Here is a 21,472-nt window from a genome sequence, read left to right on the forward strand (position 1 = left end):
ATGCCGTGATCAGGCTGCAGAATATATATCTAACACATGTTTAACTAAATCATAATAATGTGGCGAAATGAAATAGCCTTTTGTCCTAGATGAACTGGTCCAGTTACATCTATTTCTATGCAGACACAAGTGTAAAATTTGAGTTTGAGACTGAACGCAAGACTTTCTTCCTTACCTGAATATGATTTGTTAAAGCTGCCTGAAATCTAGTGATAAAGGTGACTAGACTGTTTTGCTTGGTGGCGGTCTTAAATTATGTTATATTACTAGAGAGGATGCTGTTTATGGCCTGAATAAATTCTCACACGGCTTACATTATATTGGACCTGAATAGTCCAGTTTGCAGTGCGGTCAGTATTATTAATTTCTCAAATTGGAAAGAAATAGTCCAGTCTGCAAAACACTCATACACAGAGATACCAAAATTACAAGAATGCCAAAATAAGAATCATTCTATTTGTTTCTTTATCAACACAATAGAATTTTAAAAAAACACAGCTTCACGGCAGAGTTCAATGGGAACAACTGTTTTTCAAAAGTGACCTGTCTGTTGGTTTTATTTGAACATAAATGTAACTGGCAACTGAATGACCAAATTGGGAATTGTATTATTAGCTGTTATTAACCCTGGGATGAAAAACTGTTCCTTAGAGACCGACAGTAAAAACTGGGATGAGATGATGTTGGCCTGACTGTTGTCAGAGTGTGAGCGCCCCCTACGATTTACTGTCACAGTTTCTACCTCCAGTAGCTAGTTTTTTCTATGGGATTTCAAGATGGCGTCGAGCGGAGGAGATGGGGAACACGAATGGACAGCGGCAGTACGACCGCTTTTATCAGCGTCGTACACCGCTTTTGAAACGAAAGAGCTACCTCAGCTTATCGGGTCTATAATCAACAGGTAACCGGTTACATGTCAATAAATTCCGTGTCTGTATTTGCCCAAATACTGGCCATGTCCACCCAAGAGTGAGCTGACTGGCTAACTTGCTAACTTAGCTTGGTCGGTTGAGTTCGATGGGAAACATTACCCTCGTAGCTAACGTTAGCGGCTAGCAAGCTACTTGAGCTTAACTTGCACTGGCATCGAGTCAGTTGCTGACGTTAGCTAACACGCTAACGTTAGCTAACTTACTCAAAATGCGATTTAGCCTGCCCTGGCTGGCAATGTAAAACTGTTTAAAACAAGCCACGATTAATAACAGATGGGCGTTGGTCGTAAATATATGAGTGTTGCTTCGCAAACATTAATCGACGTCGCAGGGGAACGTTTAGAAATTTTGCTTCATCATTAGCTAGCTAACACAAACATTAGCCAACAGGCTAAATAAGGGGCCTTCGTAACGTTGAAATGGCCCAGCTATAGTGAAATTTGACTACGTCAGCTAAGTTAAGTTGCCTGAATTAAACAGGATTTTGTGCCGAGGTTGTCACATTCAGTCTACTCTGAGCATGTCAACAAACAGTTATGCATTAGCCGATTAATACGGCAGTCAGTCAGTTTAACGTTTTCTGCCGTATGCCTGTGGTTGTTGGGCTGAAAGTAGGCGGGGACCTTGTAACGTTACTCTGCACTCATTTTGATGAGGTGGTGAGTCGTCGTTAATGTAACATTATTGTGAGTAAAGCGAAAACTTGAAGATAATGATGCTTCCTACTTAAATCATATACTAAAGAAGTGTATCAAATCCGACATTGTCCTGAAGAGAGCTGGTGCAGTGCCTGTCACGGAGGGGGGACTTGGGTGTGAGAGCCGGGCATAAGAATTCTCGGGACTTTTCATTACCTTTCTCGTAAAACTAGCTAGCAAATGCTCATTTAGCCCTGCAAACTACCGATGCATACACCGCCGTGGAGTGATTATCAAATCAGTAGTGCCTTCACAGTATCCAGGATGTCACTCAGCAGTCCTTTTCAGTGGTGACATCAGTTGATCCCTGTGGGCATTCAGTTGAAGAGCTTCCGGCAATGTTTAAAGGTTTCATTTCCTGAAGCAACACTCAACCTGCAAATATGACAGCAATGCTTCTATCAGACCCGTGAGTTTCGTTTTATGATGAAACTGCCAAAGGGGCAGGTTTACAGGTTTGTTTATAACTGATCTGATGCTAACTCATTAGCCACGATTTCTAATGTGGAAATTTTTTTTGCAATATTTTATTGACCATTAGAGTTTTCAACCTCCTGATCATGAGAAAAAAAAGAGACATTTTATTGATCAAGTCTTAAGGGGGGTTTTTGAGAAGTCGGGGCTGTTTTGGTCCTAATGTCCTTGTTACATTTCTCAGTAGACTGCTCATACAGCAGGTGGAAGCATGTGGATAAAGTGTTACTGAGCCCTTACTTTCCTCCCCCTGTCAGTATGCAGCTCATTTGTGGTAAGGGGGAAAAAGTTAACAAATGCCCCAGTCAGCAGTACTGTGGAGCTTGTTTAAGGAAAGGTGGGAGCTGCAAAATCAGGGTCTGTTTTTGTTGTATATAGTTGAATTGGTTGTTGTGATTACTTTGTACATAGTCATGGTGTGGAACATGAAATTGGATTTGTAAAGTCACTTTAGCAGATTGATGTCTTGTAGACTGCAGAATAACTCCTGGGTGTACAGAGCATAGTTAAGGGGAAAAAACACAGGGTTGTGAAGGACTAATGCTAACAGTGACATGGCCGCACAGGTCGGTTTCCACCAACACAGACTGCCTTCCTTCTGTCTGGAAGTGTGTAATCAGATCACCGACTGAAAAGGTGACATTTGGCTTGGTCAGTTTGTGCTAGTGCCTGAAGGATGGTTAAGGACCCTGCAAAGGTCTATAAGGATTTTTTAGGATATCTTACAGGATAAGCTCAATGGTGTCATTAAACACAAACTGGTTTTCCCACAATGACAAACTAACAGATCTGTCCGACAGAAAATATTGCATAGATGGTTTGTCCAAAGCCAGGCATTATTTTACCTGAGGGCAATGGACGGTGTACTTCCACTAGTAAGGACCAATTCTTTGTTCTTGTTATTTATGTGAGAATACATACATTAACACTCATTAATAACAAACAGTTTTTGTTTGAGAAATGTGGCAAACTGTAAAAGGCGTTGCCTCTCTGGGAAACTTAAATAGTTGTGCATCAGTTAGCAACTAAAAAAATGTGTTTCAATCCAAAGGTTATACGGTAAAAAACACAGTGTCACACCATTTCACTCATTTGTGCAGTGTTGATAATGACTTTTTGCAGATATGTTTATTCATTCTTCATGTGTTCAGCATTATTCGCATAGAGGTTATCTGGTTGTTGTTGTTAAATGTTGTAGGGGGTGTCACTGGTAGGTTAATAGTTTTTCCATACAAACACCATGTCACTGTCTGTCTGTCTCCTCATTCTTCTCTCAAGAGAGCAAACGGCTTTAAAGAATTTTGAATTAATTCATGTTTGACTGTTTTTAATGAGAGAACGCGCTTGTCATTTGCAGTGAATCGGACATCCTTCACCATGACAAACAGTATGAGCCTTTCTACTCATCATTCGTGGCACTCTCTGCACACTACATCACCACAGTATGTGGTCAAAGTACGTATTATTCATATTCTCTTAAGTGTGATTGATAAGAAATGACTACTGCCATTCAGCAAAATATTTAAATGTTACAGGGTGTGTTTCCTCCAGCCAGCAAATGATTTTTGCTCTGTCTTTTCAGTACCGAGAAATCAGCTGCTGTCTGTTGCTGCAGCATGCAAAGTATTGATTGAGTTCTCATTGCTGCGCTTGGAGAACCCAGACGAGGCATGTGCAGTATCACAGGTGAGAGAAACAAACTGCATGGGAGAGCGTTGTGAAGATTTTAGTCAGTTTAATGGACATTCGACATTCATTATCCACGGATAAATTGTTACTATATTTTCTGTTCGACAGCCTTTTTGTTGTGTTTCAAAGATTTTATTTAGATTTGCTTGTTTTTTCTGGTCATGTGTGCTAGTTTTCTGTTTGAAAGGACACCATTAACTGTATTAACTATTAATTAAGTTACATTGAATAATCCTGTTTATTTTTCTTCAGAAACACCTGATTCTTCTAATAAAAGGACTTTGTACTGGCTGCAGCAGACTAGATCGCACAGAAATCATTACCTTCACTGCTATGATGAAATCTGCCAAGTTGCCTCAAACCGTCAAGACCCTTTCAGATGGTAAGTATCCTTTTAAGAGATGGACCAAAGGAAAACAATAATTGAATGATTTTGACACAACATGACTAGTAGTACAATTATTAATTTATTAAACAAAGAACAAATGGAGTGATTACAAAAACTGGGAATATGGTGGCCCTACACAAAGGATTTATGAGTCATTGCTTTTTGATTTATTGATTTATTGGCCGTAATTCATAACTTGAAATCTTCAAAGCTTTTGTATGTGACTAAGAAAAAATATGTCCTGTTCATTTAATAGTGGAAGATCAGAAGGAGTTGCCCAGTGCTGTGAACCCGGAGCTTCGACAAAAAGAAGTACAAATGAACTTCTTTAATCAGCTGACTTCAGTTTTTAACCCCGACCTTACCACCATCCTGGCCTCCCCATCAGCAGCACACATGCAGGTAAGTGTTACAGAATAGCCTTCCAGCTGCTTGCTCCATCACTGCCATCAGTGACTGACAGCTGAAGTTAACCACAACAACTTGTTTTCTCTTACCAGTGTTTATTCGTGGTTTTAAAAAAACCTCACTTTCAACCTTTTGTCAACCCTCTCCCATTATAGGCTGAGAGTGATTGCGATGACCAAACCACAGATCAAGCCATTCAGGCCAAAATGAAAAATGCCTTTGTCTCTCAGAATGTGTCAAGCTTACAGGAACTTGGTGAGTAGTTGTTGCTTTTCTGTAGGACATTGTTGTTTATTAATAAGTTTGGTTTATTACCAAGTTTTATGGCATACCAATTTTAATGTATATGTTTTATCCTGGCTAGAAAGTCCACAGTTTGTTAATATGCATCAACTATTGCTTCAGATATTGTATATAGCCCAAAATGTTTATTGGAAAGATACATTTCTTTCCAGTTACTTTTCTGTTTATCTTTTAACTACAACCAATTGAAGTATTCACTCATTCAGCATTATTTTTTAAATTAAATTATTTCCAAATTGAAAGTTAATTTGACATTTTAGTGTAATCAATTTCTTATGCCACCTAATGTGTAAAAACAGATGTACGCCATTTTAAAACTGTAAAGCCCCATCACCTTGCAGCATATCTTGCTAGTAATTTAACAGAATCCTGTGTTGATTTTTCAACGTCATTAGTAAAAGAAAGATGAACTCTGGCAGATTACATAGATTATTAAAAGATACAAAGCTCCAAAGCCTTTGGCATTGTAATCTCACATTTATCCCATAACTTGTATTTCTAGGTGGGTCTGAGAAGTTGCTACGAGTGTGCCTCAACCTGCCCTACTTCCTACGCTACATCAACCGTTTCCAGGATGCTGTATCAGCCAACTCTTTCTTTATCATGCCTGCCACAGTGGCTGATGCCACTGCTGTCCGCAATGGGTATTTTTCTTATTCTATGTATTAGATAAAAATCTTCTAATTACAGTTTTACGTGTAATTTAATTTATGTTAAGAAGGGGCATTATCATCTGTTTGGAAAGTTTTAACTTTCTTTTTAAAACCCATCGTACCCAGGTTTCATTCACTGGTGATAGACGTAACCATGGCTTTGGACACACTTTCCCTGCCTGTACTGGAACCCTTGACACCAGGAAGATTACTGGATATGACGGTGCTGGCTTTGAGCTGTCTCTATGCTGGTAGGTGTTAACTCGCTATTGGTGAATAGATTTAGAAGTTCCAGTGACTCAAAATGTAATAACCTCCAACAAACAAGGAGGAATTGTACTTGGGTCAGCAATACTTTTTAAAGTTTTTCTACAACAACCGTTTTAATATACCGTCATGCAGCATGAATATATTGGCACTCGGTGGAACAACCACTACTTGTCTTTCCCCTATTTTATCAACAATTCTCTGCATAATGTTGAAAGTCAGATTGGTAAATGTAAAACAAACCTTTTTTTCCTGTTTAGGTGTGAGTGTGGCCACTTGCATGGCCATTCTGCAGGTAGGTAGCGGCTTGCAGCTTCGCTCTGCCTCCACTGGGACGAAAGAGGAGGACTATGAAAATGATGCAGCCACGATCGTCCAGAAATGTGTGAGTATTATGAGTACAACATTCTCAGTGTATGCTCCTATGTAAGTTATGAGACTTTGTCTGGTGCTACATGGAAACTTTATTCACTTACTTACTTGTTTCTTTGGAGTTATATTTGTATTTTGACTGGGTCAAAGAAATCTAGAGGTTATTTTTCAAATGTTTGCAATTGTGTCAGTTCTTTCTTTATAGTTTTTTATTATCTTTAATCACTGCTTTGGAAGTGTGCAAACCTTAACAAGATATTGCACATTTTAAAATGGTAACAAGAACAAAATTTGTGTTGGCACAGCTGGAGATCTATGAGATGATTGGACAAGCCATCAGCAACTCCCGTAGAGCTGGAGGAGAGGTGAGTACCTTGTTTGAGTGCTATGCTCCACTTATATATGAATTGGATTACTTTGGCACCTTTGACTATGCTTAGACTTCAGACGGTTGCTTTAAGTCAATGATACTGTTATTTTTTTGCTTATAGAAAACTGCATTCTTGGTACAAGTGTTTTTTCTTAATTGTGCACTACAGCATTATCAGAACTTCCAGCTGCTTGGAGCCTGGTGCCTTCTGAACAGTCTGTACCTGATTCTTAACCTGAGCCCCACTGCTCTGGCGGATAAAGGGAAAGAGAAGGATCCCCTGGCTGCCCTGCGTGTCCGGGATATTGCTGCGCGCACCAAGGATGGCGCGGGATCGCCTAAACTTGGTCCTGGCAAAGGGTAACTTCCATGGAAATGACATGAAATAATGTTTCTTTTGTCATTTGATCTTTTTTGGTTATGCATGTGTTTTGTATTTATATAAATGAAGGTGTGGACAGTGTTTACTGGAATAATATCTCTGAAATGTTGACAGTCCAAAGCCTTCAGTTGATCGCAAGAAAGGCCTATATTTAGAATTGGACTATTATAGATATCCTCATGATATCCTCATGCATATGTTATTAAATTTAAGAAAAAATGTCTCACTTGAAAAATGATTAGTTTCTTTTTGTTTTGCTTTTTTCTTTAGTCACCAAGGGTTTGGCGTTTTGTCAGTAATCCTGGCCAACCACGCCATCAAACTTCTGACTTCGCTTTTCCAGGATCTGCAAGTTGAGGCTCTGCATCGGGTAAATGATGTAACAAACCAAAACTTTCTTTTCTCTTACTTTACTACTTGTGTACTTGTATCAGATCATATAAGTGCAGAAATGGCCATTAATATTTTTCGGTATTGATTTATTAATCATTCAGTCTTGTGGTACACATAATTATTCTACTTTATCCTTTCTTAAAGTTGAGAAAAGTTGAAAAGAAATGGCCCAGTAAGATTATCTTATTGGAAATGTTTTAAATTGTGTTTTAAATAAACCATGTTTCCTCATTCCAATTATTCCCTCTGTCCACCTGCAGGGTTGGGCAAGTGATGGTCCACCAGCTGAACTCAACATCATGGCACAGAGCACTTCCATCCAGAGGGTCCAAAGGCTCATCGACTCTGTGCCTCTGACCAATCTCCTGTTCAACCTGCTCTCTACTTCCTACAAAAAGGTTCAGTCATTGCAGTACACAACTATATTTGCTGAATTCCATGTCAGTGTTGGTGTTTTTGTCAACTACATGCTGCTTTTTCATAAAATGGAGTTTGAAAAGAATGTGAAAGATCGAAAAGGATGATTTATTAAGACTGTTCTTGTTTTCACTTCCACCAGGCTTGTGTTCTCCAGCGCCAGAGGAAGGGCTCAGTCAGCAGTGATGCCAGCGCTTCTACTGATTCAAACACCTACTATGAGGATGATTTCAGCAGTACAGAGGAGGACAGCAGTCAAGGTAATTTATCATTCTGAATATAAGCAAAATATCACAGCAGAAAGACTTTAAACCCAAAGTTCATGCTCGATTATGAAGCTTTAGGTTGGCAAAACAAGAAAATATCATACCTCTGGCTGTTGGTTAGACATAATCTTTACTTTGGAACAAACAATACAAACACTATTCTGTACAGCATTGCTAACAAGTGCAAAAAGTCAAAAAGGACTTGAGACATTTTACGGAGGGGCTATTGTCAGTTCTGAGCTGTATCAGTGAGCAGTGAACCAGGTGTGCTGTCAGTGGATCAGTCAGGTTATGGCAGCGGTGAGAACGGTATACACAAACACATTCACACAGTAATGTAATTTGAATTTTTCTCCCTTCATCACACAATGACAGTGTAGTTGACAGTGTCTACTATTTCAGCAGAGAGAAGACAGGAGAAGACAAGTGCAGCTTGTGTCTCAGGTCAGCAGTTTTCTGTCCTCAGGTCAAAGACTTTATGTCCACTTCACTGTCCTAGATTCATTTGTTATTGTTTGTCTCACAATTTAGGCTCTGAGCTGCGGCCCTAATAGCTTAGAAAAAGACAGAGCCACAGATGGAGAGGCTTCAGCAAAACAACCCCTAGTCTGAAAGGTTTTTTCCACGGAAATTGACATGAGTTAAATTTGAATGTTTTGTCAAAGAGGTTCATCTGTGGCTCAGTGTGGTTCAAAGGATAATACCAGTGGTGTTGACATGTGGGTACTGTGATTTTAAAAGCATTCAAACCTTACATCAGAGCTGGGTGGTGAATAGAACAGTTCTTGATATCAATGTTTCCAGTGACTGGCCGACTAAATTTGGATCGTCTTGGTAAGCTGAGTAAAGGTTTACCCCAGGTGCTTTTAAGAGCACATCGATCCTTTGTCATCCAGTCTGTGCCCCTGTCTTGTCCTGTCTTAATTTAATGCACACCTCTAGTTGTTAGACTGTTGTCAAAGTTAAATTTACTTTTTTTAGTAAATTGTCAAAAAAGGTGAGTATTTTAAAATTGTTGTGATGACTTTGTGATCAAGTCACCTACCCCTATCTAAGATCCTGTTCATTTTTTCTTCTGTCATCATCTTCTTCTTACATCTTGTCATTGCATAACTTGTCACACATGTCTGAAAAGGTCCTCAGTACAAAAATAATGTAGGAACCATGTCAAAACAGTGGTATTATTCTTGAGTATGATACAATACAGTTGCTTGTAGAGTATGGGCTTAAACAAAGGTGCTATGTCTTGCTGTCACTTGAAAAGTTATGATGTTTGTATGTTGCATGCACATGTGAATATCAACTTAAAGTGATATTCTTTTTAACAAAAGTAATTCCTGGATTTGTATTTGATTTGAATCTGTAGATAATTAAACTGGTTATGTCTGCAATGAGATTCTTTTCATGTCTGATCATAATGCTGCTAGAATATAGTTTATTGATTCACAGTTACTGAAAAAGTAGCCTTTTTGACTCACAAGGATATGTGTGAGAGTTCAGTGTGTTGCCAGTCACTTGGCCAGCAAAAGCAGTGACTGGGCTGCCAGATCTAAACCTCAGTGGTGCTTTGTGACTTGAATGCTCATGGTGAACTACCTGTGACACTATGTGAGAGCACAAAGTAGTGGTACCAGTATCCTCCGTAGCAGAAAACCATAGGAAAATTGATAAATGACTACATGGTCATATAATCGCATACACTGGCATGTCTTGTACTTCAATGCGGAACGGAGCAGAGCAAAATTGGATCAGGTGGCAGATAAGGATCCCCGATACACTCATTTAACCCAAATGTGTTGTGAGGGTTAACTAAAAGTCTTGCAGATCGCTCTCACCAAATACTAAAATCCCACTTTCAGAGTTCTTCTTTCTCTGTTCAATCAAACATTTAGACATGGAATCAAAGTGGTCTATGATAAAATGCTCGCCAGCTCCGAGGGGTATTGAAACCTTCTGTGGCAGCTAACCAAAGAAACCTGTTGTTAGATGTCTGTAGAAGAGACACTCAACATGTCGTCTTGGTCTCCAAGATTTAGTTTATCTCTGTATATGCTCGAAGATGATAAGATATAATTTTGATTCCAACTTTTCTTTCGTTACTTCAGACATTACTGAATGTAACTGCCTGAATGTTGATTGGGCACATTATCGTTATATTCCCACTGGTTCAGAGCAACTAAAGTGATTTACATAGTCAATTAAATGAATTCACTTCAGACTGTTGTTTTTTCATTAGACATTCAGGATGTTGACCTGCTTTTCAGTGACATAGGGATGACCTCTGTCATTGTCACTAACTGTTTTAATTTGAAGTGCACTTGAGAAATGGGAAAATTAACACATGGGCCTTACCGTCATGTCTTTTGAGAAAAGTATTATCAGAAGGAAAATTCTGTAGTAATCTTTAAGTGGATATTCACCAACAGGACGTCACTATATGTTCACTATTTATTGCAGTCTTTGGCTGTTGTCCACCGCCTGCACAGTGTTGTAGGTGTCATGCACTAGTTTGAAGCTTTGTACATCTTTGATGACACCACTGCCACTTCACAAATATATTGTAAGTCTTGGGATATTTGTCACCTCCACCCAGAAATATTATAAATTATTTATCTTTTTCTGCAGATGATGACAGTGAACCAATCTTGGGGCTTTGGTTTGAAGAGACCATTTCACCCACCAAAGACAAAGTCGCTCCACCACCCCCTCCCCCACCACCACCTCTGGAGACATCTCCCAGACTGAAGAGCCCCAGCAAGCAGAATCCAAGCGAGAATGGAAACATTTTAGCTGGACGTAAAGACCCAGAACTGGTGAGGGCTCATTTTTGTATACCCGTGTAATTTTGCGTCATGAAGTCCAGAGTAAAGAGCACCTGTATATTTTTTTTATTTTTTAGAATGCTAGCTTACTTTTCATTAAGCCTCTCATAGCTTACAAAGTTTTTCTTTTTTTTGTGATAACCCTGCAACTCAAAATTGTTTGTTTCTGTAGTTCCTTAGTTTAGCTTCCAGTATTCTGAACTTCATCACCACCTCAATGCTCAAGTCCAGGAACAACTTCATCCGCAACTACCTGAGTGTGTCTCTTACAGAGCAACACATGGCTACTCTAGCCAGCATTATCAAAGACGTAGACAAAGATGTCAAAGGTATGCCTGGAAAAAAATGTCTTCTTTTATGCAACTGATTTCAGTATTTTGTCTAATTTAATTTTGTTAGCTAATGATGATGATGGCCAGTAATTACAATTCATGCTGCTTAGTTTAATGCATTTGCTTCTCCTCAGGCTCCTCAGATGAAGTGTTTTCTTTAGCTCTGTATCACTTCAACCACACCCTCGTAACATCAGATCTTCCATCCCCTGCCCTGCAGGTAAGAGGAATTCCATTATCTTAATCACCATCTTCCAAAATCTCTGCAATTAACTTCTAATCATGAGCATTTTATTTTTGAATTGTTTATTCAATGTCACAAACTTAATATTGTATCTTTTGTCTTTCCCAGAGCACCCTTCTTCAGCAGTTAGGTGTTGCACCCTTTTCAGAGGGTCCCTGGCCTCTGTATATTCACCCTCAGTCATTATCAGTCCTCTCCAGACTGCTCCTAATATGGCAGCACAAAGCCAGTGTGCAAGGAGAACCAGATGTGCCCGAGTGTATGAAAGTCTGGGAAAGGTATGGCAACCTTTGCACTTCTCATCTGGTTCACATGTACAGTGGACTGGGTTAAATTGTCAATTTTCGCATGATTCTGTCACGCATAACACCGGGATTGTTGGTTACCATTGTTGCTACACAATGTTTTACTCAAGGTATGATAGACTAAACTGACAATGGAAAAATATCAACTGGAACTGGAGTGCTCACAGAAAATGCTCTGCTTTGTTTACCCCTTTTAATCAATGTGTCCTTTCTGCTATCTTCCTGCTCTCATAGGTTTTTGGGAACTTTGAAGCAACACACCATCCAGAGTTCTGTTCACGGAGAAGATGACCTAAATGTGGAACACCTCCAACTCCTACTGCTCCTTTTTCACAATCTGTCGGAGCGTGGTCGACGGTCAGTCCTGACCCAGGTTACTCAGGCCATCACAGAAGTTGCACAGAGCAGAGACTCCCAGCTGAAGGCAGTGCCCCTCAACCTGGCTCGCCTGTGTCTGGTGTTTGACTACCTGCTACGTCATTACTCCAAGGCTCCCTTGTACCTTTTCGAACAGGTTAATTGCTTGTTTTCAAATGCTGATTGTCTCATTCTGTTGATAAACTGCATATGCAGGTGTGATTCTATCCATTTTGTTATGCATGTTATTTTTAAAGATATCAAGTAAAATACTCCCCGCAAATGAATTTCTTCTGAGCAACTAATAGCTTCATATCTTGAGAAAACCACAGATTCACATATTTCTATATTAAACTTGTTAAGAGTGATTTTGATTTGATCAACCCAACTAGAGGAGGGACATTACAGCCAAACTAAGTAGAATTACAGTAATTATTCTAATGCCATGTAATGACAGCAAATTGTCTCTCTTCACCGTAAATGATCTCTATAGGTACAGTATAACCTCCTGACACCACCATCCACTGGGCCAGGTTCTGTTCAGGAAGGTGGCAAACGCAGCAGTCTCCCACTCTACTATGGATTCAAAGAGGTGGAGGAGAACTGGGCCAAACACTGTTCAGCTGGTAAGACCAAGTGAAGGAAATAATTTTTTTACCCACTGAGCCGAGCCAGACAGTAGGTAAAAAAAGTCACCAGTTGCAGGGACTGTTTTTGTGGAAATGTTAATCATGAAAATTGAACAATTAGGAATATAGAACCTCAGCAGCTTTCACACTCATATTTCATATTGTCCATATTCTTATTTCTTAACAATGAAGAGGATGTAGCAACGCTGGCGCTAGATGAGAAAATAATTTTCTATTTTCATGTTTTTCAAACTTTTAAACTAGATTCAAATGTGCAGCCCAAATTCTACTGCGTTCTGTCCCCTGAGGCATCTGAAGATGACATCAGCAGACTGGACAGCAAGGTGAGACTTTGACCTTGAATGAATAAATACTTGGATACATATGTACCACCCTTGTGCTTCACTGTATTGAAATATAATTTCCCCCCCTGGTAGGTCTTTCCTAAGCTGTTCAATGGAGCTGTTAAATATGATGACCTGTATGCGTGGCTCATCTCACTCCTGGTCGCAGGCTCTGAGTTTGACACAGCAAGAAGACAGGATAACAAGCCCATCACTCCTACGGTGAGAACATACCTCATGAACAAACAATACATTGTCTAAACAGGCTAAATTTACCAATGATGCACCTTCATGATTAAGTATTCTTCTTGTTTGGTTTTGAGAGCCTATTCTAAGCCTGTTTTAATTAAAAGTAGCCCTGAAATGAACTGAGTGCAGGTTTAGAAATCAGTATGATTGTTTGTCACCTTGCACAGGAGGCATGCTCCCTTCAGTACTACTTCCTGATTCTGTGGAGGATCCTAGGCGTTTTACCACCTTCAAAAGCCTACATGGAACAACTAAAGAATGGCTGCAGCGATCCCAGTGAGAGCGACATCCTGCACACACTGCGATGGTCCTCACGTCTCCGGGTGTCTACCTACGTGAATTGGATCAAGGTCTGTTCTGACATGAAAGTCTTAAAAATTTGCCAAAATAAATGAATTTAATAAATATAACATTTGATGTTGTGTCATGCCAAATGTAAATGTAATTGGTTATGATTGATGAATTATTAATATGTTCCAAATGTGTGAGTATTGTACTCATTGTCAAACAAATCTGTTTTAACTTGATGTAGATTTGCATTATTGAATTGATTTTCTTCTTGAGGTCTGATTTACACAACATACCAAACTGTGTCCTTAATCCAGTAATATGATAAAAGTCTTTTCCTCCTTTGTATTTTTTGATGTATGACTATGCCAATATCATCACTGACAGGAACACCTGGTGAAGCAGGGAATGAAAGCAGACCAAGCAGCCACTCTGGTTGAGATGACAGCTGCCAAGTGCAGCACTGTGAAATATGATGTGGAGCTAGCAGAGGAATACATTGCCAGACAGGTATAGATTAAAGTATACTCAATATTGACCTGTTGATTGTCGTCCACAGAAAACTCTGAACAGAAGTGACACTGTGTGACAACTTGTTTCTGTTGCAGATTTCCACCTTCTCAAGTGTGGACCCAAATGTCATCCTTCCACTTCATCAGTTACCCTCTCTACAAGCCATCTATACACTGGATGCAGTTATCTCTAAAGTGCAGGTTTCCCTAGATGAGCATTTGTCCAAGGTTGCCATTGAGGCAGATACCCACAAGTCATCTGAGATCACAAAGAACCTACTGCCTGCCACACTACAGCTCACTGATGTTTACACAGCCTTTACAAGGTGAGAACAGGATCAGTCTAATTTCGGTGCTTGACTTAACACTGAACATCAGACAAGCTTACCTAGGTTGAGCATTATGCCTAGCAAGTTTTTTTGTTTCTTGAATGACTTCCTTGAGAGTAGCAAGCAGCATAAAAAAGGAGGAATGGTCATTACATAAACAAATCTTGCTCAGTTGCCAGACTGTAGTAGCAGTGGCATGGGAAAGAATCAGTCGTTGCCTGAACTGTAGATCCTGGATTCTGCCTCTTTGATTCATGAGTACAGTGTAAACAGGAAAAACAGTATTTTACAATAGTTAGATGCAAAAAATTGTGTTTTTTTCTATGAATATTCAACTGTTTGTGTTAACGTTTAAATGTGCCTCAAATCCTTAAACCTGTCATAAAAAAATGATGCTTAAGCTGTAAATCTTTTATCTGTCCTAATCAAATTATTAAACCTTGCTTGTCATAACCAGGTCTTACCTACTGATGAACATCCCAGAGGAAGGAGAGAACAAGCTCACAGATGCCAAGCTCCAAGGTTATGCTGCAGTTCTGTCCATTGGATCCACCCGCTGCAAGGCCAACCTGCTGGGTGTGTGAAAAGTTTACTCAAGAGTAAAACAGTATTTTACAATTTCACAACATTTTGGTTCATTCACTGTTTTAACCTGAATCTTTTTAAATTCACAGGTCATAGTATCATGCAAAACTTGCCATCGGCTGTGCAGACTATATGTGAGACTTGGAATAGCATCCACACCAATGAATTCCCTAACATTGGCTCATGGGTATGTTAACACAGTTGTTGCTTATTGTTCTGTTAAACTTTATAAATGGGGTCTACTCACCATTTACCTTTTCTTATTTTTTTTAACAGTGGGCTCGTAAAGAGTCATTAACTATGGGTCTATCTTGAAGGATAATGTAAAGTGAAGGCGATTTTTATTTATATAGCCAAGTATCACAATTTGCCTCAAGTGGCTTTATAATCTGTACAGCATAAGACAATGTGTGTATGTAAGCTTTTTGTGTCATCGACACCTAGAACAATTCTGACAAGATCAAATTGGTACATCCTCACACTCTGACTTTGGCTAAGAAGCTGTATTCAGAACAACTATATTATTTATTTCAGTGTGATTGTTGTTATTTCTTGTTTTTTCTTTTTCTAATAATCATATTTCTGAATTTGCTCATTATTAATGTGTACATTCAGAAGATAAGTTTGAACCGTTATTGTCCAGCCCTACATAGTATTTAATTAAAAAACAATTTTACTTATTGTTGTGTTTTTTTTGTTTTGTTTTTTTCTTCTCAGCGAAATGCGTTTGCCAATGATACCATTCCATCAGAGAGCTACATCAGTGCCATCCAAGCAGCTCACCTGGGCACACTGAGTTGTCAGTCCTTGCCTCTGGCTTCTTCCCTTAAACACATCCTACTCTCTTTGGTTCGCCTCACGGGCGACCTCATTGTGTAAGTGCTTGTCCATTCCTAATAAAAAATCATTATACATATAACCAACATTATGTGATAGAATGTATTCATGAGTACACTGTAATCATCAGTCAATAATTCTGCATGTCTGTCTCCTCAGCACAGAGGAGCTGAATCCTTCGCAGGTTGTGCGCACTTTGTTGCCCCTCCTCCTGGAGAGCAGCACAGAGAGTGTGGCTGAGATCAGCAGTACCTCACTGGAGCGCATCCTCGGCCCCTCAGAGTCGGACGCCTTCCTGGCCCGCATCTACGAACGTTTGGTGACCGGCTGTTACAACATCATTGCCAATCATTCAGACCCCAACAGGTATGCCGTGTGTGACATAATAATTAATCTTGCATTAAATATTATATTTAATATTAACATTTGATAAGAACACTGTGTAATAGTGACATTTGCGCTGCTAAAGAATAAGGCCCCATTGTACAGCTTTTAGCCTAGTTTAACATAATGTATTTGTTTGCTAGCCTACACATGTATTGTTTTGTTTGATCTCACTGCTCTTATCAAACTTAAATCCAATTTCTTCAGTGGTTTGGATGAGTCGGTCCTCGAGGAATGCCTCCAGTACCTTGAAAAGCAGCTTGAGAGCAGTCAAGTCCGTAAAGCCATGGAAGAGTTCTTTTCATTCAGGTATCTGCTCAGCTGATACAATCAGCTACATTATTACACATATATACAGGGTTCGTACGGGTGCTTGAAATCCTTGAAAGTGCTTGAATTTCAACGTTGTGTTTTCAAGGTCTGAAAAGTGCTTGGATTTTAGTTTAAGTGCTTGAAATTATAACTCTGTCTTGGCAACATTGGGATCAGACTGGATAGTTTTCTTATTACAAGGAGAAATAAAATCAGTCTGTGTATCATCACACAATGCAGCCTGGTAACAGCAGAGAAGGATGGCTGACGAGAAGGTGAATTTGATGCAATTTGGACTGATGAGATGTTCAATATTAATAAACTTTGATGAATAAGCGAAAAGCTTATAAAAGTTTACGTCAAAAAAGAAAAGTACAAGATGCTCTCAGGTCTCTTTTTGTCCCGGGGCAAGTGTACCTGAAGAACGCCAAGTGGCTTCCCTTTTTTTGGATAAAACTTTGAGTTCTCCTTTAATTTCTAAAGTTTTTGCTATCATGAAACATCATTTTAGATGTTTACAGCATAATGCAATGCACATAATTGAGATAAAAAGTGGAAAAAAATAATCATGAGTATATATATTCCTGTAGCGATAAGGTGCTGGAAAATTTTGTAAAATACCCTTAAAAGTGCTTGAAAAGTGCTTGAATTTGACCTTGAAAAATGTGTACGATCCCTGTATATACTGCTGTCTCACTTTTGTTGTGCTCTTTTTTCCAGTGGTGAACTTGTTCAGATTATGATGGCAACAGCCAATGAAAATCTGTCTGCAAAGTTCTGCAACAGGGTGCTGAAATTCTTCACCAAGCTTTTCCAGCTAAGTAAGTTTACAGCTGTGATTTCAATAAAAAATTCTTATCTGGGCACGCAGTGGTTGGAGCGCATGCCATAAACGCAGCCGACCCCGGTTCGATTCCGGCCGGAGGTCCTTTGCTGCATGTCACATCCCCCTCTCTCTCCCATATTTCCTTTCTGTCTACTGCTTAATAAAGGTGTCTATGCCAAAAAAGTCTTTAAAAAAAAAAAAAGAAATTCTTATCTGAAGGTTAAGGTATGCTTTAAATGGACTGGTCCACACAAATTGTTGCCTGTAGTGTAAGATGCAGTTCTGAATGGCCACATTTGAAGGCAGAGTAAAAAGCCTGCCGTCAGACAGGGGTTAGAGATGATAAAGTGGAAAAAGTGGAAGAAAGCCACACATTTTAAGACAGTCTTATCAAAGGTTTGCATATAGTTTGCAATTGCTTGCAATTGTACATGACAAGTGACAGAAGCACTTAAAAAAGAAGTTCAACCCTTGCATTCTTACTACTGAACACTTGATCAGTTGCTGTGTAAAGGTAGCGTACTTGTCTGATCCTCTGTTTTGGAAAGTTATAGGGGGCAGTGAGACTGATGTCAGAAAGGTGTGGGTGAGGGATTTTCAGACAAGATTCAATGGTCCAGTAAGCACATTTGAAGCACACTGATGCCTTGAAAGTGTCAAAAATCAAATCATAAATCTTTTAACTGCAAGTCTAAATGTCACTTTGCTGTCGTACCCAGCGGAGAAGAACCCAAACCCCAGCTTGTTGTGTCTCTGCGGCTCGCTGGCTCAGCTGGCCTGTGTAGAGCCCTCTCGACTGCAGTCCTGGCTGACACGCATGACGGCCACCCCACCAAAGGACTCTGAGCAGCTGGAAATAGTGCAGGAAAACCGACAGCTCCTGCAGGTGCTTACCACACATATTGTGCGTGACAACAGCCAGGTGGGCGAAGGAGTGTGCACTGTCCTCCTCAGCACACTCATTCCTATGGCAACAGACATGCTGGCTAATGGTGATGGTACAGGATTCCCTGAGCTCATGGTCATCATGGCCACACTGGCCAGTGCTGGACAGGGAGCTGGCCACTTGCAACTGCACAGGGCAGCTATTGACTGGCTGACCAGATGGTAAGAAATCAGTTTCACAGACTTGCCTTTACCTGATTTAATCTACACTTTCAGGCATCTATATGGTCTTAAATTTCTGAATATTCTTTAAAAAAATTTCTCTGCAGCAAAAAGTATTTAACACAGAAGAATGTCGTGGAAAAAGTGAGCACAAACTTATCCCAAGGAAAGGTACGTTTTCATATTATCAGTATATTGCACCAGTTTAAACGCTGGCACATTAGGCATTTTAACCATTAACCATCAAGTCATTGATGTGCACCTGTTCCTTGATAACAGCACGCCAGCATGCTGGAATGCTCATGCCACATTATTTCCTATCTGGCTGATGTGATGAACGCCTTGCGGCAAGGCAGTGGCCAAGGAACCTCGGCATTGCTGATGGAGGGAGAAGAGAAGGCGATGGAAGTAGACTCTGACTGGGTGGAGGAGCTTGCACCAGAGGAGGATGATTCCCAAGCAGAGGACTCTGTGAGATCTTATCCCTTTGTCTATCCTTATACCGAGCCTTGTTTTGTAAATGTGAAGTATAGTATAATACAAAAGTCATATTGTTATACAACAAAGACCTGATGACCAGGGCCCGTATTCACAAAGAATCTTAAGGCTAAAAGTTGCTCCTAAAAGGCGAATTTAGGAGCAACTCCTAAAAATAATGGCCGTGTCAGTCGTAAGTTTAGGACTCCTAATTTTTGAAAATAAGAGTTATTCACAAAACATTTTAGGCCTAAAAGTAGCACCTGGTCTGGGAGACCTTTGAAGTAGTCCAGAGGACTCCTAACTCGCTAAGACCTAGTCATAAAAAGTCCCAAAATGGCTGCAGTCAATCCACAACCGAATGTTTTGGAGATGCTAAATGACAGGGAATTATTAAAACGATATCGGATGGACCCTCAACACCAGTTATACTAGTGTCTGACCCCAGCACGCTGTACACCACTGACGCGATTGACGCGGGGGGTTGTGCATTTAATTCTCGTCATAAATAAATTTATTTATCCAATATCTTTTAATAGGCTTTGTCATAGGCTTGTAGGCAACTTCCTTATTTTCACTTCATGCATTGCGTAGCCTAAATGACTTTTCAATGGGCTGCCCTGTCACTCAACAACCAATCAGCGCTTCTAAGTGCATCCTTATAAATTGACGTCATCCATAGCAACAGAGAGTTACTTCTAGTTTAGGGGTTCACTTTTTCATAACTAAAAGTAGGTCTCAGCGGCTTTGTGAATTACTTTTAAGAAACTAGTCCTACATAAAAACTTTTAGTCTGATTTAGGAGTACTCCTAGCGTTAAGATAAAAGTCTTTGTGAATACGGGCCCTGGTCCAGGCCACCTGACCTAGAAAGCTTTTTTAATCTTTGTTTTCCTGCTAGAATTTTACTGGAGGGAAAGTGTGTCTTGGCTCCTAGTTTTTAACCAAAAAATAAGTTTCATTTTAATCATATATGATTTATATAGCCATTCTTAGAGTCAATCAGCTGAGTTATTTGATTTTCACTTCGAGATATTTCAGTGATGAAACTGTCATACTCATACTCCATGGAACAATCCATCCTAACATGTTTGTCAATGTTTAATAGGATGAAGACTCCCTCTGCAACAAACTCTGCACCTTCACCATTACCCAGAAGGAGTTCATGAACCAGCATTGGTAAAGAAAAGTTAATTATTCCCTGCGATTTTAGTTTTGTCCTTGAAAAAGGCCAGATGTTATTTCTTTCTTTTAATCATGATCAAGTCAATGGATTTTTAGTGAATCACACGTGTTTGAGTTTAAACTAGAGGACTTGTTTACCTTAAAATCGGTTTGGCACACAGTAACCCTTTCATAACTCAGAATAAGGAGCAAAATCTATTAATATAAAGATCCCACATACTGTAGATTAAAACAAAGAAAAAAAATGGAATTTGTGTGGGCTCATTGAAACAACAGGGGCAAATTCACACTGTTGGCATAAGTTTGTTTTTATCATAGATTAGCTTTATGTAGCTGAAAGGGGGAAAGTAAGTCATTGTGTTGGTGGAATATTTTCTGTTAGCAGTGTGTTTATGTTGTTCTAATGAGTTTGGTGTCAAGCCAACTATTGAAACTCACTCAATAATCATTAAACCGCTCAGTTTTTTCTTACCAAACCTGGAAGCAGCATCCGGAAGGTTTTTGTTATGTTAACTCTGGACTGTGGTTATATTTGTTTGCATGTAAAAGTGCCTGTATGTAGAAGTATGTAGGTGAAATTCTGTCGTGACTAAATTGTTGATATACTACACAGTCCTGTCCTGGTCCTTTTCGTTCTGCAGGTACCACTGTCACACCTGTAAGATGGTGGATGGGGTAGGTGTGTGCACAGTGTGCGCCAAGGTCTGTCACAAAGACCATGAGATCTCCTATGCCAAATATGGCTCTTTCTTCTGTGACTGCGGTGCCAAAGAGGATGGCAGCTGCCAGGTGAGACCGAATACCTCAGGTCATCATGGGAAGAGAACAACAGCGGTAACTTTGGCTTGCAAGTCATTCCCCCATTGACTTCCATCCCGTCATTTCATTTGGTCAGGGTTATAGCTAGCCCACACATGTGGCCAGAACATGAGAAAAATCATGTTATGAATGTCTGTTGTCAACATTACGTTGAAAAGGCCAGCTTTCCTAGTTAATCTTTATGTGATGGATTTTTGAATGTGCATGTGATGTTGAACAAACCATCAACTACATTTTATCTTCAGTTTATTTCTGTTTAATTTTTTGTCAGTCTGATTATAATGGTTCATAGTAGTTTTGTTCAAATTGATAACGAAGTGAAAGTATATGGTATTGGCATGCAAAAATTAAAATACAGTTAAAGATGGACCTTGAATTTTGTGTGCCTTTGCAGGCAGTTTAGATAAAGTGCGCCTCCATCCAGCACAATCTGTCTGACCTTCCTTTTGACTATTTACTCCACAATGTGGAGGAGCTAGAAAAGCAAAAGCAGGTTATCCTAACTGTAAAGAAGAGTT

At 39.6% G+C, this 21,472-nt stretch overlaps 1 protein-coding gene across 1 annotated transcript in view; it reads left to right on the forward strand.

Annotated features, from left to right (window-relative positions):
* Positions 1–571: 571 nt before the first annotated feature.
* Positions 572–21,472, forward strand: part of ubr4 (ubiquitin protein ligase E3 component n-recognin 4) — a 52,582-nt gene continuing 31,681 nt past the window's right edge. Inside the window, 36 exon segments of the mRNA XM_030423364.1 lie at positions 572–901; positions 3,462–3,559; positions 3,687–3,790; positions 4,046–4,175; positions 4,438–4,583; positions 4,745–4,844; positions 5,395–5,536; positions 5,672–5,796; positions 6,073–6,197; positions 6,490–6,549; positions 6,724–6,914; positions 7,207–7,306; positions 7,590–7,727; positions 7,889–8,006; positions 10,638–10,825; positions 11,007–11,163; positions 11,301–11,386; positions 11,519–11,688; positions 11,950–12,229; positions 12,566–12,698; positions 12,966–13,045; positions 13,139–13,267; positions 13,462–13,644; positions 13,970–14,092; positions 14,191–14,420; positions 14,881–14,999; positions 15,098–15,195; positions 15,726–15,883; positions 16,005–16,211; positions 16,437–16,538; positions 17,262–17,362; positions 18,087–18,474; positions 18,582–18,645; positions 18,754–18,945; positions 20,059–20,129; positions 20,777–20,924. Of these exon segments, the coding sequence (XP_030279224.1) occupies positions 777–901; positions 3,462–3,559; positions 3,687–3,790; positions 4,046–4,175; positions 4,438–4,583; positions 4,745–4,844; positions 5,395–5,536; positions 5,672–5,796; positions 6,073–6,197; positions 6,490–6,549; positions 6,724–6,914; positions 7,207–7,306; positions 7,590–7,727; positions 7,889–8,006; positions 10,638–10,825; positions 11,007–11,163; positions 11,301–11,386; positions 11,519–11,688; positions 11,950–12,229; positions 12,566–12,698; positions 12,966–13,045; positions 13,139–13,267; positions 13,462–13,644; positions 13,970–14,092; positions 14,191–14,420; positions 14,881–14,999; positions 15,098–15,195; positions 15,726–15,883; positions 16,005–16,211; positions 16,437–16,538; positions 17,262–17,362; positions 18,087–18,474; positions 18,582–18,645; positions 18,754–18,945; positions 20,059–20,129; positions 20,777–20,924 (5,109 nt within the window). The 5' untranslated portion in view covers positions 572–776.

This window comes from Sparus aurata, chromosome 7, assembly GCF_900880675.1.
Source record: "Sparus aurata chromosome 7, fSpaAur1.1, whole genome shotgun sequence".
NCBI lineage: Eukaryota > Metazoa > Chordata > Actinopteri > Spariformes > Sparidae > Sparus > Sparus aurata.